The 20,385-nt window shown below is 45.7% G+C and overlaps 1 protein-coding gene across 1 annotated transcript in view; it reads right to left on the reverse strand.

The window, feature by feature from the left end:
- The window catches only part of itfg1 (integrin alpha FG-GAP repeat containing 1), a 105,950-nt gene that overhangs the window by 49,530 nt on the left and 36,035 nt on the right, over positions 1–20,385 (reverse strand). Inside the window, exon 10 of the mRNA XM_028957059.1 lies at positions 10,710–10,888. Coding sequence (XP_028812892.1) covers positions 10,710–10,888 — 179 coding nt within the window. The remainder of the gene's footprint in view (positions 1–10,709; positions 10,889–20,385) is intronic.

Raw genomic sequence — 20,385 nt, forward strand, 5'->3', positions numbered from 1 at the left:
TGGTTATGCTAAGAAAAGCTAAAATGATCAATAACACTGAAACATGAAAACACATGCACATTAAAATTCATACAACGGTTAGTTCTCACCAATATCACCACTTTTTCTGCAATTTTCTACAAGCTCGACTCACTAATGTTGCTTAGCAACGACGCCAACAGGCGTTTTACAGAATGGAAATATTTTTCAAATAGTTTAGCAAAATTTAGCAAACATAACAAATAAATGTTAACATAAGCAATAACCAGCTGAAGGATGTTCTACGCTATTTGGGTGTTGGTGTCTAGAACGTTTTCGAGAACCATTGCTTAATTCCTAAATAATAAGTCTTTCACTGTAGGCAAATCCACCTGAAATAAAATATTAATGGAGACATTCATATCACATGAAATATATCTCTCAAATCGAAGACAAAGTCCAACATTGGACAAGGTCAACTTCTAAGATTATTATGTGTGTCGATTGGCCGATGTTCTATTTGCATTGTACAGAAATCCATTTAATGCACAAAGAGCTGCCACCAATCTCAAGTCACTTGGATACCATCCTCCACGGTCACCCAGCTCGTACCATTGCCGGACGCTGGGCTTTAGACGTTAGCCTTCATAATGGTAAACTAGTGCCATGAAGATGCTGCGTATGTGAAATACGCTAACACTGCACCATTCACCTGCAACAAGTTCTAATCCTGACTGGCAAAGAGGCCTAAACACACACACACACACACACACACACACACACACAACAGAACAGCATTGCCTAGCAACACGACAGGCTGCTGTTCAATTCGTAGTCTGGTTGCATACTGATAGAGCAGCAGGGAAAATACGGGACCGAGCAATTTCTGACGGAATTAGCAGAAGACTCACATCTAGATGATCTTTTTATTCAGACTTTAATCACGTTTATAAAGGACTAGAAGTCCTGTGAAGGCTATTTTTCCTGACAGAAAAAAACAAAAAGAACGTGCACCTTTGTAGTTATTTAAAATATCAGCCGGTGGAAGATGGCAGGGAGGATACGGACGGGTTCTGCCATTCAAGCACTTCAATTACAGCTTCAGCCCATGTCTGTTTCTTTTCCACTTTCAAGCTGAAAAGATAGGAATATAAAACTCAAAAGGGGAAAATCCTCAGGCCTCCATTTTCAGCCTGCGTGGCATCACGGCTGTGATTCCGGAAAGCTTTTCACGTGGGACCACGGTGGCATTTTATTTTTTGACAACGTTGAGCAACTAAATGCAAAAGGCCAACTTCCTCATTGCCGACAGTCCCGTCTCATTCTGAATGCTTATGAAGATAGATCCATTTTCCTGCAGCGGTCTAGACACGCGAATGCATTCACACATATACTACAGAGACATTAGTGCTAGGACGCCAGACCGTTACTCCAACAGGGACTTTAATGACCTTGCATTCAAATATGCAGACTTTACAAGCGAGCTGGGCCACCCTCTTGGGAGGATTTCCACTTTGGAACATTTCTGTGGGAATTTGTGCCCTTTCATTCTGCATAGCATTTATGAGGTCAGGACAACCCGTTTGGGCTCACAGATGTCTGTGAAAGGAGATGGCATGGCTAGGTCTGAATTCATTAATTCACATAGATCACATGGATGACAGATGTCAGATCTCCTTTAACAAAGCTAGCTTTTGTGCATGTTGCACTTATTTACAGCAGGAGGTGAACTCCAGTGCCAAGGTGCATTATAGGGTAATTATCCTGACTAGATGAGTCTCACGCCAAGCCGGTGAGAAGAAAATAATCACAAAGGCCTGGTTCACCTATGGCTGAGGACGGCTGATACAACAGAAAGTACACTCGCCTTCCTGCATGTTCGCAACAGAGAAGAGAAAACGTGCCTACGTTTGCCTGCCCCCTTCCATTTCCCCGAAGAATCTTCACCGGAGCTCATAAACCCCCCAAGTGCCCCTATTAGCAGGGTATCCTAACATCATAAAGATAACATTAAATCCACAGCACTCAATTACAGCGTGATTAACTCGCCGCACTGGGGTGCACGTGGCCTCCTCTCTCAGCTGGTATTCTCTGACCTGGACAAGGGGACACCGCACGCTCCGCTCTCTCAACTCTCTCTAAGGCCCGTAACGCTTTCAGTTGGCCCTCCGGAGAAAGACAATAAAACCTGTTCTGGTTTAAAAAAAGGGACGTGTCAGGAGACGGCGACTTGCGTTTGGGCGCGTGGGAAATATTCCGGAACAGCCACTCTGGTTTTAGCACCATTCATGCCTGGCCCTTTTGTTCTGCTCAATGAAACAGGAACCATCAAAAAGATGCCTCGGCTCTGGGCTTTTGTATTTCGCCTGAACGGTCATTAATCCTGCACAACACGAATCGGCCACGGAGGACTTTCGGTACAAACTCCCTGCTCCAGAGGGATAATGGCTGAGGGACATCAGCGTTTAATAAACTGCGGCAGCGATGCGGCCCGTGCCGCAAAGCCATTAGGTATTAACATCTGTAAGCAAACGACAAAAGGTGAACAAATGACCCTGGAGCAAGGAGCACCCATTAAGTTGTGAGTCTGCGAGGAAAATGGCCACGGTGGACGGCGAGAGACACGCGGGGGAGGAGTCAGCATGTCTGATGCACAGATGCATGGACATGCTGTAATCAGAAGGTTGTCGGTTCGAATCCCGATTCGGGATGTCACTGAGCAAAGCAGGGTGCCTGTCATGGCTGCCCACTGCTCACTCAGGGTGATGGGTTAAATGCAGAGGACAAATTTCACTGTTGTGTATCACATGTGACAATCACTTCACTTTAATTGCACTGCGATGTGATTGGTAGCATGGAAGGATTAAAAAGACACACACAGACACTCACGCACACCTGCTGATCCACAAGATGTCTCTGAAACTGTGGACCACCAGAAGCCTCCAGGACACCGAACCGATTAAAAATAACACATGCAAACATTAAAAACATTAGACATTAAATAAAAAAAAAACAAAAAAAAAAAAACGAGACTATCAGTCAAATAGATGCTCAAAATCACAAAATCACACACGTATTTATGTCTGCCAAATAAATACACAAAATCATCATCAACACAGAAACAACGGCAAGTCATTCACGCCCTAAAATACAAAAACTACCCAACATGCAGAATCAGCGCTAAAGCAATACACATGACTGCAGCAAAGGGGGGTGACAGAGTAAACGGAGGAAGTACGTCGATTTGTTCCATATTCATCAGGAATCTTCCGGAGCAAGGTGCAAACGTGGCTACACGCTCACACAAATCGACACTGCATTAAAACTCCACCTGAAGCGGTGTGTGTTGCATATTCACGTCCATTCCATCGAGGCGCTTGGGCAGCTCCGGGCGGGGATGGATGTGAAATTAAATAATGAAGGAATGAACGAATAAAAAAAAAAAAAAAAAAAAAAAACGCAGGTCAGTTGAGGCGCGTCGAGGGGAAACAACCTTGGGGGCGATGAGGAGAAGGATTCAGATCCGCAGCTAGGCGGAGAGAGGGGGGGGGCGTCGCCCGTCTGCAGTCAGGCTCTTTAGCTCGCCATCCCTCCACTGACTCGACGAAATGAGTGGGCCGAGAAAAACACTAGGACGGGCGCGAGCAAGATGGCATTGCAAATTATTGAAAAAGAAAGGAACAAAGTGGATTTGTGGATCTCTGCCCTTGTCCAAACTTGTGCAGCATTCATCTCCTCATCAGCCCTGCTCTCCGCGGTCCCCAACACATTTACATTTACAGCATTTATCAGACGCCCTTATCCAGGGACAGTCCCCCTGGAGCAACTTAGGGTTAAGTGTCTTGCTCAGGGACACGATGGTAGTAAGCGGGATTTGAACCCGGGTCTTCTGGTTCCTAGGCGAGTGTGTTACCCACTAGGCTACTACCACCCCAACACATTCTCAGGGATAAACGAACGTGGATTCCCATTATCCCCACGCCGAACGCGCGAGAGAGAGCAGAAGTCACTTTGATCTACAAAGCGTCGTGAGTGGGGAGAGGGAGGGAGGGAGAGAGGGAGGTGTGGGGGGAAAGAAAAACACTCGAGCTAATGGCTCTCCTGTGTACGCAGGTGGGCGGGCAACATGCTCCACGTCCTCAGACTCGCGAAGCGACGTACTAAATAGAAGCCCAGACAGCTACTGGAAAAAAAAAAAAAAATTATGGACACGGACAGGTGTACAGAGCAACAGGACCAACGCCATCCCCATGTCACGCGTCCCCAAACACACTGTGGGCTTTATAGAAAAAGGAGAGCAAGAGATCAAATTTAAATAAACAAACTCTCCAAGCTATTTACAATGATTCAAAATGTATTTTCAGAATTCATGTCTTACATTATCATTTAATCAGTGGGAATCACTGTGGCCCAAACCAAACCGTTCTAGACCAATGGGAGCATTAGAGAATTTTCTGAGCCCAAGCGAGAACTTAAATGTCACTTTGTGAGATGATTGAACATTAATACGAGTCCCCTCAGACTTTCTATGGCCCTGCAGTGGCTAGAAATGGCGATAGGTGTAAAGAGAGCTTCGGTCGTTCTGCGGCAGCTCAAACGGTCGGATCTGGAATTTTGTCCCCTTATGACAAAGCATTCGGAATTTCCCACCCCTCCCTGAAAACATTATCTCCACTGATCGTTATGGCTTCCAAACGTGCGAAGCATTGCAGTAGCTCGCTGATTGGGTGTAAACAGGACACAAACAGAAAATGTTGCTGTCGCCATTTTCGCGAATGCCCCCTCAAATTCTATAGGCCGCTCTCCTCCTCGTCCCGCCTCTCTCCTTCTCATTAGCATTTAAAGATACAGACGGTGAAACGTCCTGGAAAATCTGATTGTGGGACTGGATCAAAGTGGATGTAATTCTGCACCAAGGCTGAATTTCGAAAAGAGACTTCAGATACAGTATTAGGGGACCAACAAGACCAACAATATAAAAGCAAAAAAAAAATTCATAATAATAGGGGACCTATTAGGGGCAAATTTAATCAGCAAAAATAATTTGGTAAACCCATGCACGTGTTTTATAGATTGTATATTTTATATATTGTTTTTTTTCCCGCAAATATGGGTGACGTAAATAAATTCAAAGACATCCCACCTCAGCAAAGGGGCATTTCAACTTGGACCAGAGCGGCATTTCTTCACTGGGAGAGACGACGCAGCCAACATGTTGATTTTATTATCGTTAACAGCCAGTTGATTTCCTGGGGAGGATTAGCTATGCAGCCTGGCAAGCAGTCCAGAGAGACACGACGCACACACATCGCACATTTACACACAGGTTCGAGTAACTGCGGGCGATGGATTGATTAAGACAGATTTTTATTTTTTTTTGCAGCTCCCTTAGGCAGGGGTAAACGTGACTACGGACGCAAGCGTTTTTATTCCTGCATCAGAAGTGCTGCGTGAATAACCGTACAGCTTCCATGAACGCACCACAACCAGACCGTATGTTTCTTTACTGTAATGGATGTAAATGTTTTCCTCTCCGGTTCTCCCTCTAATATGGCTGGAGGTAAGAATATTATAAGCTTGCCTATCGCTGTGCAGTGATACTCAAAATGCGAAACAAGATATTCATGAAACTGGTCCTGGTCTCACTGAAGGTATCAAAACTATGAATGAACACATGTGGAGTTATGTACTTAACAAAAAGTGGAGACCTGAACTCCACAGTCACCGGACCTGAACCCAGTCGCAGAGTGAAGGCAAAGGGGCCAACAAGTGCTAAACACCTCTAGGAACTTCTACAAGACTGTTGGAGAACCATTTCAGGTGACGACCTCTTGAAGCTCATCGAGAGAATGCCAAGAGTGTGCAAAGCAGGAATCAGAGCAAAGAAACTAGAATATAAAACATGTTTTCACTTATTTCACCTTTTTTTGCTAAGTACATAACTCCACACGTGTTCATTCATAGTTTTGATGCCTTCAGTGAGAATCTACCAACGTAAATGGTCCTGAAAATAAAGAAAACACATTGAATGAGAAGGTGTGTCCAAACTTTTGGCATGTAAAGTATATTATTCATATTTTGTATTTTCTGTAAATACATCTTAATTGTGATTTAAAAGTGATTCTGACAAGTAATCAGTAAATGACTGTCCGTGTCCACCCCTAGTTAAATTACAGTAGTTGACCACCATATGATGTGGGACCGCAGTTGGGTCTCCGCTGTGAATCACACTGGCATGGCTGATCTGAGGAGGTCAAAGGTCAGCCTGGAGGCTTCTGCTTTTGAGGGACGCGTGGCATTTAATCTGTGTGTCCGAGAGGCTTTAGCTGTAGAACCTGGGTGAACGTCACAATCTTCTGCTTCTTTTAATCATCTGACCTCAGAAGCGGTCACACCACAGATTAACAACAGTACTAATTGTGTGTTTAACTAAGGTTTTTCTCCATACTGAGAATATGGATCTCAGTGATCGGGAGTGTGTACACAGTTGTATAAAAAGGTTTGAACTGTGCGTAGAAGACCTCCAAACTTTTCTTCAGCCACGAATCATCGATCTGGACAAGCGCCGCTTGTCTGACCCCCACCACCCAACTGCTGCTTCCCCACGCTTCTCCCTGGCTTCTGGGAGTCGGGATGGAGATGAGAGTCAGGGGGCGAAAGCGGAGATTGAAACTGAGGGAGCTGGGGAAAGGGCCAGGCCTCCGAAGCGCGGCGAAGATTGAAAAGTAAAAGAAGACAGCGAGAAACTCACGAGTCCGGCCGAGTGGGATTGAGTTCTAACTGAAGGTGAAAGCTGGGAGATATCCAGAGTGTCCAGACACACGCGCGCACACACACACATTTTGGACATCCTCTGTGCCTGGGATTGAACAAAACTCACCCTGAAGGAACTGTTTAAACTACAGAAACTGTCTGTCTCTCTCTCTCACACACACACACACACACACACACACACACACACACACACACACACACACACACACACACACACACACACACACACACACACACACACACACACACACACAGATTGAAACTCAAATTCAAAAGCTAAGCCAAGCATAAAGAACAAGGGGCACAAACATGGGTGAAGGGCACGAGAAACAGTTCAGATGTTCACATTTTATTAGCATTCGTTGAATTAGATCAGCACGCGTGAGTAGACGTGCTAACAGCACGCTATGTTAGTGAAGGATCCACTCAACCACCTGAGCCACAACACACACCACCCGGCAGATGAGAGGTGGGTGGAATGCGCCAATCGTGAATATTAAGGATGCCCCCCCAAAAAATGGAGGTGAGCTCAGGACACGGCTGAAGGAAGGCAACACAAGCAGCCATCCATTATCTGCTCATTCATTGGCTTTGGTAGACTGGAGATCGAGAGGAAATTGCACGTAAAGTTAATCCCAAAAGCAATACTCATGTAGAGCACCTGGATCCGAAAAGTAGAAAGTCTTTTCGTCCCTATTGCTAACAGATTAACGAATTTATCATCAATACATAAAATGATTTTGCCAACTAATGCAGCTCATGAACAGCTTGTGGCTGCTTCACTAAATCCTGCTTCTCAAGATAATCTGTACAAGTTAAGATGGATAGTGTTCTTCTGATTACAATTAGATCTATTATTGCAACGTTATTATGCATTACGCATATTTTGGTTATTGTTCTGTATTCTACGTTATGCGTAGCTCTAGAACACCAGCACTTGTGAGCAACGATAATTGTGAGCAATCATTTATTGTGTCTTGACATATTAATTTTAATTAACAGAGACAAGATTAAAAACTCCAGTTTGACATTTAAAACGGATTCCTACGAAGATAATTAATTGCTTTATAATTGGGGTAATTGTGATATTGATTTGCCCTGCGACAACACCGCACCATCACACAATGTTGAGGCCTTACGAGCCAGACCTGCTCCCGTCGATCAGCGCCTCCACACACAAGGCAGCGTGATCTGGGAGACGCGGGACTGGACTGGCGACTGGACTTTCTTTCTTTAATGTAGAAAGTAAGTCCAGTTGCCATGACTCAACTTTCAGTTCAATTTTATAATAAAAATACATTAACTTCTACAGGAAGGTAGACTAATTTTAAACCTAATCTTATCCCTAAAACACTTGTCTTTTTTTCTTTTAATTATGAATTCTGTAAATGAACTTTGTGAGAACATCTGGTCTCTATTAAGACAAAACTACAAAACACACACACACACACTCAGTACAACAGGTTTTTAATCTCCATGTGGGGTCCATTGAAGCTGTAAACCAGCGCAAGGTACAAATAAGCTCATCAAATGAAAACACAATCACACGTTTCCGAAAGGTCAAATGGCGTCCCATTTGGCAGGAAGAACATGCCGAGCCTCTGCGTTACGTTTGTTCCACCCTAGAACATGCCCCTGAGCCCCCATTAACATTCACAACAACAGATCCGACTGCTCCTCTTCCCAAGAAAGGCGCATTTGAATCGGCTTCCGAGGCCAGGGATTTTTTTTGCGGGGCTCTTTATTTCAAATCTTCCTAAAAAAATATTGAAATATGGATTTCTTCGCCACTGACAGAGAGTGTGTGGGTGAGGGGTGGGGACGACTTTCATCCAAAAAGCCGGCTATGAATAACAAAAAGCTGCCATTCAGGGGCTGGGAGAGAGTGACAGCAGAAGAGTCTGTGGAAGCCGAGTGAAATGGAAACGGGGGTGAGAAGCAGGGACGCAGGTTATGGAGCAGGGGGGAGAGGGTAAGCAAGATGCAGAGTGAAGGCGAGCGCGTGATCACATTACACGGGCAACATGCACACAGTCATTGCATGCAAACACATGGGAGACACATTTTCCCGGCAATGTAGAGAAGGTGATGCATGTCACATTCAATAGTCCGCCGTTCCATACGCTTTAATTAAAGTGCTGGTATTCTGGTGTTGATAGAGCAGAAAGTGGTGCTGGCTGTGGGCGTGGTCCTAGGAGAGATCGCCCTGTGCAGAGATCACCCCTATGCACAAGGAGTATTAGAAGTGTAGAGAATGGAGGAAAACGGAGGCAAAAGGAAGGAGTATTGACAGGAGTGGGTTAAAAAAAGAAGGTAAGGTGATTCAGAGCAGTCAATCATGCCTATAGGCTCCTCCCATTTTTAAACTTTGCTTATAAAAACTTTAATGTTTTGTGTGTCGGAAAAAGGGCTGGTTAGTTCCTCCTCTCAAACCACTTCTTGTTTATTTCTGTAAATCTTGCATATTTTATTCAACCCAACACACACTAAATTTTACATAGTGCGGCAAAATTATTCAGATATTTTATTTAATACTTTTGTAAAAAAGCTAAATGTCACTATATTCACGGATATTCTGTGTTCCTACCTTTGTGAGAAGACGTATTTGACTTCAATAATGAAAAGTGTTAAAAAAAAAGAATAAAAATTTTAAGACTTTTTCAGCAAAAAGACAGACCAGCAGAGACTGAGATGAGCGATAAAGATGCCTCAATCTGGGACACACACACACACTCACACACGGACTGGATATTGATGAAGCTGAGCTCATTACACCCAGCTGAGTTCTTAGAGTGTGTAAGACAGACATTAATCAGGCCACACGCCTATGAGCTGTGATTATAGCGCCTTATAGAGAGACTTTCAGGGTCGTTGGACGATGGTGAGTGCAGTCCGGGAAGATTAGTTCAGTCCAACTAATGAACATTGCCGGGCACAAATGAGAAAGTGTTAAGGGGGTGTATTATGGATATACAGCATGACAGTTTGTCACCAGAACGAAGAAAAAAAGTTTTTAAATACTTGAATTAGACACACATAAGTTCCTGGTAGGATGAAACTCATAGTGCATTTTGTTGAGAAATTCAGGATTGTTTTTTTTTCAGTATTGTCAATTTTTGTAGAATTTCAGTTCATTTAATGTTTTAATCTAGCAAAAGATTCATAGTGTACTCAGTAATTACACAATTTATTGGTGTTTTAATCTGAACATGCTCTTAAATTTCTATTAATAAAGAATTCATTCAGATGTCTTTTGCATTTTGTTAAACAGGTTTTAACAGCATAATAAACCAGACTAACTGGTTTAAGTTGGAGCACTGGCGATCGTGGTGTTTGTGTTTTATATTGTATGCAGGTATTTCAAATCCTGCAGTAAGCTCACATAATGCGATGTAAAGTGACCGTAAAAGGTTGTAGGAATGATTCTTGATATGGCATTTTAAATAAAAATTACATCTTGAAAGGACATGAATACAAATATAGTCATGCCCTTGAACTGATGCTTCAATGGATCCTTGAGAGGGGAGGAGAACTCCCTGCAAAAACGTTTCTGCACAGACATCATCAGCGAATAATGACAAAGTTTAGATCGAGAGTGGGGGAAAAAAAAAAAAAGAATTTAAATTAAATTTAAATGAAGTTTTCTGTCTGCCCAGGGAAATAGAACATTTCAGTCGACCTGTTCATGTGCAGGGGAGTGCATCGAAAGGAAATTGGTTTAGACTTTTGCTAAGTTTGGGACTGTACGTTCGGATATTTTATATGTCCATTGATCAGGGGCTTTTTTCTCATAATCATTAATACACGTCCACATATTCACAAGAGCTCCCACAATGAAAATGGGCAGAACTTGGTTTAAATGTGTGTATCAAATGATCCATTTACAGAAGGTTTTTCCCCTCTGGCCACCATGACTCATGAAATTATTCTATGACGTTCTAATCTAGAACCCTTTTTGGTAAACTGGTTGCACTCACCCGCCGCTAGTATTGCGCAGGATGGCGAGGGCGTCGGGGAAGCCGTCCAGGTTGTAGTCCCCCAGGTGCAGGGATATGGGGGTGTGGAGCTCCCCGGCAGCGAGCGAGTCTGACGGGGGAACAAAGCCCCACAGAGTGTCTTTCCTCCGGAAGTCTGTCAGCACTGGCACCCAGTTGAGCTGCAGAGGACAGAAAAAAAAAAACACCACACACACAGAGGCGCATTTTAACACGGTCATCAGAGAAACACACTGCAGCCGTGGCTGTAAGCGAATTGCAGAGTGAGGAGATGCTTTTCTAATGCATTTATGATTGAAATGATGGTTTTCCTCCTCGTAGTAATGTTACATATCTGCATAATTATCATTTCATGTTTTTTTTTTTTTTATGTATTTCTTTGTAAAGGAGAGACAAAGTTGCCATATATGATACATGTCTTCTTTGATAAAACTCTATGGCAAAAATATCTGGTGGCTTTATTAGTCTCATTAAAAGAAAATGACAAAACCTATCTTGGTTCCTTCAACATAACCAGATTAAACAGTTTGACAACACAAAAAAAAAAAAAACTATTAAAAACCTAATAACCTATAAAAAAGTTTTATCTCTGAAAAATGTAATTATATTATAATTATTATTTTCAGTGGCATTTACAATTTTTGGGCTTGTGCACTATTGTTATGGCCACGCAATATTCAGTTTGAATACATTATCATTAGGGCTGTCAAATTATTTTAAATATTTAAACCCGAACGCATGCGTAGTTTACTGAACGTACAAGTGAGAATGGGCGTGGTTTCTCGCTTGCAACAAAATAGCCACTTAACCTGCAATCAGCGCGAGGAGTTGCACGCGTGGATTTGATTGGCTGGTGCTTGCGCCGTGCTTATGCGACCAACGGACCCACGATTCAGTTCGGCGGCGCATAATGTCACCCCATTGAAAGTGAACAGGAAGCGTCTCTGTCAACGCCTTCAGTGGACGCCTGCCAGCGTGCTGTTTCAGCAAGCATTGGTCATAAGAATTTATTGTGATTAAATCACAATAAGTTTGATTAATACATTTTATTAAATACAAAATGTATACTGTACACAAACCAACCAAAACCAGATAACCAGTCTAGTAAGGCCACTCTGTTGTAATCCATGCAGTTAGTAGAGAGGGAAGACTGTCTCTTCTGTGTAAGTGCTGTGTAAGGTTCCCCCTGCAGCAATGCGCATACCATCTGGAATCCTCGATGAGGAGCCCGACTACGTTTAAACGGTAAATAACGGTATGTGTGAGCGAGACGGACAGCGATCGGCTGGCGTGGAGCTGAACGGCTCCCTGTCTCCGTGCAACGAGACGCAACGCAGGTGCTGGGGGGCTTTCGCCGCTCATCAGCATTAAACACCAGCAGCAGGTGCGGCAGCAGCGGTCCTCCGCCGAGAGGCGGGCCTGGCAGGGACCCGGGGGAAAGAGGGCGAACGAGGGCGGAAAACCGAGCCGCTGACAACAACACTGTCACACACACACACACGATTCATGGCAGAATGAACACATTTACACAGGAACTGGATCTGTGTGTGTGAAAGAGTGTGTACTTGTATCGTAAGGACCGGGAACACTTCAATTTTCTTCAAAAGGAAGGACATTCTCCAGGTCCTCAATGGGTATTATGAGACGACGGGGGGTTTAAAAAAAAAAAAAAAAAAAAAAAAGGGTTAAGTTTTGATTGACAAGTAACAAACGATTCCACCACAACCCTCCTGCCTCCTTATGGGTGGTAGTGGGTACTCATACCGGCTAATTAGCCCACAGCCTGGCTCATCACTAAGAGGCGATGGCATCAGACCTCCGATGGGACTCCAACGCTCTGGGAACGTTTCCGACAGTTAAACGTTCTAGAGCGGCCTTGTTGATGTGAAATTCTTAATTCCTTTAAATCCCATATTTCACAGTCTCGGTCACACATAAACGCATGAATATCGCATGAATATCGCCACTCGTCCCACACAATGATCAAAGTAATTTTTTTAGGATTAGAGCGCAGCATTTTTTGTTGAACCATTTCTCCAGTAGGACTCCATTAAAACAGGTCGGCCTCTGGTCTCACCATGGCCATCACATTCACGGACTTCTAAAGAGAGAGAAGACGGACTTCCCTCTCTTTAACATGCTATGGACATAAACATATAATCAGACATACACAATTCATATTTGTGGTGGCCTAGCGGTTAAGGAAGCGGCCCCGTAATCAGAAGGTTGCCGGTTCGAATCCCGAGCCGCCGAGGTGCCACTGAGGTGTCACTGAGCAAAGCACCGTCCCCACACACTGCTCCCCGGGCGCCTGTCATGGCCGCCCACTGCTCACTCAGGGTGATGGGTTAAATGCAGAGGACAAATTTCACTGTGTGCACTGTGTGCTGTGCTGCTGTGTATCACAAGTGACAATCACTTCACTTTCATATTTACTACAATGATCGTCGTCGCACAAAAAGTGTACATAAAGTATGAAATATATTTTAACAGTGTGTAGAGGGCTGGCGTCTGGGAGAAGACTGACTGTGTTCATGCTTCCTGGTGCCTTCAAAAGTCTCCAAAAACCACAAACTGGCACTCGTTCTTCAAACAGCCGCTCCTCCTTTCGCTACGTCAGATCCCTCCATCCCTCCTCGCCTCGGTCTCCCTCTGTGAGGCGGAGGGTTAATGAAGTGTCGCTCTGCTGCTTCCGCGGCCCCGCCCGATCCCCTCGGGTCGGGGTGGCAAGACGGCGGACTTCAGATCATCATCTCAGCGCTGACCTGATGAGGATCTGAAGTTGAAAGCAGCGCTGGCTTCGGCCAGATCCAACCATCGAATCGGAGGGGAAGCCGATGAAGAAGGAAAGAAAACCCGACGTCTGATCCTCGGGAACTCGAACGGCAACGCGCTTAATCTCAGCCCGTGGTCATGAAGACGAACGTACCCCTCGAACGTGAACGAGAGATTAGCAGCGGGGATTAGAGCGCCGCCATTGTCTCCAAACTACGTTGGGAGAGGAGCGAACCCTGCCAAAGTGTAGGCTGGCGAGAGAAGGGAGGGAAAGGCACTCTAAAACCCTCGCCTGTGGTGAGTGATGGAGTGGAACAGAGGGAGAGAGAGGTGACGGAGGGGTGGAAAAAGGCACAATTCTTCCTTTGTCTAGTGACTGGCTCTGTCTCTCGTGCTCAAGCGCCCGTGGCTGAACTCAAGTCCCACACAAAACACGGCAATCGTTGCGAGGAAATTAAAAACCGCTTTTACCGCACAATAAAACGTTTATTGATGGTTGCGCAGTTGTTCATTTTTATTCAGGAAGCTGCAAGACAGGAGAGTCGTTGAAAGGGTCTGAAATGGATGTACATCAGTGGGGGGGTGCATAATTTCTATCATTTTTGTCTGGTCAGGTCTATACTACCTATCCTTTACATATAATAATTCACCGCTTGGAAATTTGTTTTGGTGATTGGTAAAAGTGTATTGCAAGAGCTCGCAGGGTCATGGCGGTTTGGAAAAGGTGCAGTAAAACGGCGCACCCATTTTCCTCTTTAGGGTTTAGGCTGAACATTTTCTTATCGTTCACTCATCTTGATGAGCATCCCAACGTGCGTTTCATCGATACACGGGGTGATTAATAATCTATAAAGAGCGAAAAGGAAATATGGAGAGAAGTATTTAACAGCTGGCAAAGAGCCCTGGACAGACGTGTGTGTGTGTGTGTGTGTGTGTGTGTGTGTGTGTCTAAGCTCTCAGGTTTTTGGGGATTCTGCCATCCGTTGCACATCCCTTCCAACATTTAAAAATACACTGAAACAGCCACTATCCAGCCTGGCTGCCAGACACACCACAGGCTGCCAGTGACCCGGCCGGTCTTGCACCCGTGCCATAATGGGGAAATGGCTGTAGCGCATCATTACACACAATGTGCCAGCCTGGGGCTCAGCGTAGATATTTTTACTTTATTTATTTATTTCCCCCCCCCTAATGGATACCTGACTGAGAGGTAGGAGTGAGCGGGGAAAAGGGAGAGAGAGAGAGGGGGGGGGAGACAGATGGCAAACGGCTTACGGCACATCTTACTGCTCATTTAAAGACATGTAGCACACACATTTTGGACTAGTGGTCAAGACATCTGAAATAAACTCACTGATTAAGGTACAATTCTGACTGAACCACCACGCCCTAATTCCAGGATCTGCTCTCTCGCTCCAGATTCTGCAATTGTTTACAGGCGCCGAGGTCCACAGTGTGACCAGCGATGGGATAATACCATGATGGGTCGCACACAATGACCTCACACTACTGCAGATTCAGTGGCATTCAGCAGTAGGAAATCCCACAACGGCGTTAAAAACCCTGGATTGGATTTTGCACGCCCTTCCCCGTGTTGGCGCGGGTTCTGCGGTTTCCTCTCACCACCCACAGGCATGCACAGTGGTTGGATTGCAGACTCTAAATCGCCAGTAGGTGTACGTGTGTGTACGGTGTGTGCCCTGTTTATGGCTGGGCCGTTCTATGAAGTGAGTGAGCGAGGTTGACTTGGACAGACTTGAGCTGAGCCAATTGGATGCAAGGTAAACATTTGGAATTCAGGTCACTGCTTTCACCCCGCAGACCCTCAGCTCTACTAACATGGCACTAACTGCACCGACCATTGATCAAACCTAAATCTCTAAACTCCTCCCCCTCTTCTTCTGACCCCAGAGTCATTCCTCACTTGCTGGACTGGAGGGATGCATGAGAGTGGAAGCCCATCGCTACCAACTGTCAACACGTCGAAGCCTGCGATTCTCATTAAACATGTGTGAAAGGTAGGTGTGTGTGTGTGTGTGTGTGTGTGTGTGTGTGTATAGTGTCGGTGAAAAGATAAGAGGGGGAAGACAACATTGAGGGACAACCTGCATGTAAGGATGTACGGGAAGAGGACCAGTCACACATGATCCCTTTGCAGAGACATGCATGTACACACACACACACACACACACACACACACACACACACGCGCACGCAGACACTTTCCTGATTAACCCAATCAACCCACACTACACACACCTCATCATAATCAAATGCAGATGAAACGGAAGGCAATCACCGTCCTCATGAATAGCGAGACGTGCTAATTTAGCAACAGCGACTGAAAGCCTGCAGATGACTCCGTTTACGTGTAATTAGGCCCCCCCCCCCACCCAATGCACGAGCAGGGCAGAGGAGTGACCGCGCCGCTCAGATAAATACGAGCTGCGACATTCAGACCGCTCGGTGCTGAAACGCGCGCGGTTACGAAAGGTGGAGATGGACGTTGTCAATCGTCTGTTCAGGTGCACAGATCTACATGATGCCGACTCATACGGAATCATGACACGTAGCATCACGTGGCGTGACGCTTCTAACACTCATCGTAACAAGCACTGGGAGAGACCACGCCCCCTGCAGGAAGTCCAGGGGTAAAAAGTCAGAGGTAAGGGGGACGTGCATCATCTATAATCTGTAAAGTTTCAGCATTGAGAAGACACCGTGAGACATCTACCACACTGGTGCAGATGGCAGAGGTGGCCTAGCGGTTAAGGAAGTGGCGCCGTAATCAGAAGGTTGCTGGTTGGAATCAGTTGCCACTGAGGAAAGCACCCTCCCCACACACTGCTCCCGTCCCCACACACCATCATGGCTGCCCACTGCTCACTCAGGGTGATGGGTTAAATGCAGAGGACAAATTTCACTGTGTGCACCGGGTGCTGTGCTGCCGTGTAATCACTTCACTTTACTTCACTGTGACAATCACTTCACTTTAAAAGTCTTTCCAGAAGTAATGCGATATCTCTGATGGGAAGAGAAGAGGCTGCGGAATACAAACCATCGGCGCTGCATGAGAAATCACCACGGCGACGGTGCACCTTCCCCTCGCCTTGTTTACCAAAGTGGAAAAGGTGGAGAAAGAAAAGAGAAGAAGAAGAAAGAAAAAAAGGCACCGTGTTAGCAGAATCCCGCTCCCATTGATTCGACGGCGCAGCGGCGACGGTTCATTAGGCCAAGAAATTAAAATTTCTGAAGCCGGCAGGGAGGGATGTGGTGTCGGCGCGCCGTTATATATCGATACAGCGGCGCGTCGGCATCGGCAGATGACACTGAACCACGCCGTCTAATGAACTGCAGCTTTATGATCCACGGGAGAAAGTTTACCGCTCATCACATTAGCGCCGGGACGCCGTGCGGAGAGGCGCGGGCGATCGACGGCGTCTCGCTTTCATTAGCGTCCCGCGTCTGATGCGAGGCGCGACATCATTACACGGGACGGATTCCTCTTCGCTCGGGAAACGTGGTGTCAGGTGCGGACAGACCGATTGCTCTATTAGACCGGGATGGGGCCGATGAAAATGAACCGGAGCGCCCCTGGAACAAACGTGCAAGGGGAGTAATGACCCGGCGACATCTACGTGGCTAACGCGGCACAACAATTACTAGCGCTGCATTTACGCCGGGGTAACACAAGTCAAAGCACATTTCGTCCGTGTAAAATGACACCCACACACTCACTTCATTTAACTGTAGGTTGCATTAAAAACAGCTCGGGCCCACATTCTGACTATTTTCAGAATCGAACATGCGTCAGGGGTGTGTTTAGCAAACTAATGAATATTGTTACATCCTTTGGGCCGTAGAATGTTTTTTTTTTGGGGTGCTCCGTGTTTGTGCGGCTTTCCCTTTTAGGCTGTCCGCTGGGCGGAGATTTGGATTATGGTTCCGCCCACCGATTCCCTCGTCAACCGCCAGCCAATCAACGCACAGGCCCAGGGAGCATTTAAGGACCATTCCATCCACCAGTAGAGGCTCATTGTTGTGGAGCCGGAGTAGGAGGAGGCGAGAGGAGAGTTTTGGAGTTTTGGAGTGTTGCAAATAAGCCTTTGTTGTGTGTTAGAGTGATTAGTGTGGTTAGTTGTGGCTTTGTTGTGTAACTGTATAGTCTCTCCTTTCATGGCGAGTTGTCCTCCTGTGGATTGTTGTGTAGTTGTTGTATGTAGCATTTTAGGTTTGGTTGGTTGTTCACCACTCACTGTAAATAAAAGTACAATATTTCACTTGGGCCTGGCATCCGCACACATTCCCCTTGTTTGTTGTCCCGTTTTCCGACCTCTAGACGGGGACGTGACAATATGCTGTAATACAGGAGTGGTTAATTTTGTACATAAAACATGCATTAAATTCTTGGTGTAGTGTATGTTGGCACATTACAATGTTTGTTGTAATAAAATAATCAAGTGAGCAGCATATATTTAATAGTTATTACTATGTTTTTTTTTGTGTATCCATTATTAGGCACGGATGCTAAAATATTTCACATTTTGCAAAATCTCTCTACAGAAATCAAGCTATTAGCAGCTATTGACGTCTTCATTTAGCAGCTTAGCATGTAACATGATTACATTGTTATTAATGATGACTATTAATTAATTATGTTATTTGAGACATGAAACTAAAAGTTGCTATAGTATCTCAAGTTCCTCCAGAACTGCGTGTACACATGAGAGAAGAAGCAATCACTTCCTAGCGACACTGCGCCCTTAAACAGGTGGCACCGCGATGACGAAAAGAAAGCAGGAGGGCCACAGCTTGTGACAGAGTGCATCAGCGAGTCACCGTGTGACGGGGACACAGGGCAGGTTGACAGCTGCGCAGTGGCAGCCTCCTCCGCGGCACTGACGGGGGGTCCTGGCAGAGGACGCGCATTATTCAAACTTCGGTGCCACTCAGCGGCGCCGCCAGGGACGGGAGCTGCGCTCGACGAAGCGCCGGGCCGAGGGGAGCGGTTTTAGACAGCGGGGCCCAGCTCCTGACCCCGGATCAGTGGTGGTAAATAAGGCTCTCGCTTGACCTGAGGAGCCGGAAATAAAAGCGCATGTCAGGTGACTGCTGACTGCGTGCTGCTGATGCTGCTTCTGCTGCGAGAGCGGTTCCTACGCCACCGGTGCTTTCTGCGGCGTGTGCATTTTGCACAGCCTCGTTTACCCTTATATCTCCCTTAACTCATATTTGAGTAATGGGTCAGCAGCCAAATATTATTGAAGGTAAATGTTGAAAGAGAAAGAAAAAAATAGAAATTATTGGTCACATTAGCCCTTCCACAGAGGATATTATATTCCAGTCTTCCAACCGGTTCCACGAGTTCCTGTTAAACATCGCTCAGACTTCAGGATCCTGCTTCTCACTTTGACGTTAACCTCCACGTCCCTCTGATCTCCTGATCTTCACACCTCCGCACCCTCCTGTACACTCAGATCCTCCCTGTCAATGAATGTCACGTTGCCTTCAAATCGGCCAGAATACCGAACTGGCCTTCGCCAAGAACTCTCAGCCATAAGACGAAATATCGACTCTATTCATACCTTCAAAGAGAACTTAGTCTGACCTTGACACTAACAGCTACATCCAATCATTTTATTTTTCACTTTAACGTTATGATATGTGAGTTATTACTGCATCTTACTTCCAAAAAAAAAAAAAAAAAAAAAAAAAAAAAGACTATCCAGCTGCTCGATTTAACATGTAAATCAAATTACAAAAAACTAATTACATAAAACATTCCATTTGGGTGGTAGTAGCCTAGTGGGTAACACACTCGCCTGTGAACCAGAAGACCCAGGTTCAAATCCCACTTACTACCATGGTGTCCCCGAGCAAGACACTTAACCCTGAGTGTCTCCAGGGGGACTGTCCCTGTAACTACTGATTGTAAGACGCTCTGGATAAGAGTGTCTGATATATGGAGTAAATGTTAATGTAATTTACTGATCTTTTTTTGTTAGAATATACTGTGATTGTAATGAATTGTTATTGCTGTTAACCCACATATCAGTATATTAGTATTACAGGCTTATTAAGATATAAGGATGATGAAAATGTACATTTACAGCGTTTATCAGACGCCCTTATCCAGAGCAACTTCCAATCAGTAGTTACAGAGACAGTCCCCCCCTGGAGACACTCAGGGTTAAATGTCTTGCTCAGGGACACGATGGTAGTAAGTGGGATTTGAACCTGGGTCTTCTGGTTCATAGGCGAGTGTGTTACCCACTAGGCTACTACCACCCTACAACCCTGAAAATGATGCTCTGCGATTGGTCACACTGTTAACAGAGCTACTGCGGTCCAGTTCTACACACATACACGAGGGTGTAGTCCTGCCTCTGCACAACGCTGAGTAAATGCCGCAGAGTAAGTAACGCAAGGATAAACGAGCTGACGCCACCGGTAGACCGTCAAGCGGCGGTTGGACGAGGCAGTAGATAAAAACGAAGCGAATAACCGGGTGGACGGCCGCAGTAGGACCAGGAAGCCTGGGCCACACAGATCCTCCTTCCGCCTCTCCGCAGCTCTCTTGGAATTCCGCACACACACCGCCGAGGCTCGCTGCCGCACCTCCGCCCCGCTCTGGTTTCCGGACGGGCTTCCCTGCCCGCCCGCCGGACCTTGTGGGACAGCAGAGCAGGGCATAAATGGCCCAACGTCCCCCTCTCCGCCTTCCTTTCTTCTCTGGGGTGTGGATAACGGCTCCATTAACAAAAAAAAAAAATAAAGGTCCACTCGGCTGGTAAAGGCGGCGAATGACAACAGAGCGCTTCCCGTCTTCATTACGGCGAGAGGACGGGATGTGATGGGGGCTAATTTCTGACGAGATGAGCGA

The sequence above is a fragment of the Denticeps clupeoides genome, chromosome 16 (genome assembly GCF_900700375.1).
Source record: "Denticeps clupeoides chromosome 16, fDenClu1.1, whole genome shotgun sequence".
Lineage (NCBI taxonomy): Eukaryota > Metazoa > Chordata > Actinopteri > Clupeiformes > Denticipitidae > Denticeps > Denticeps clupeoides.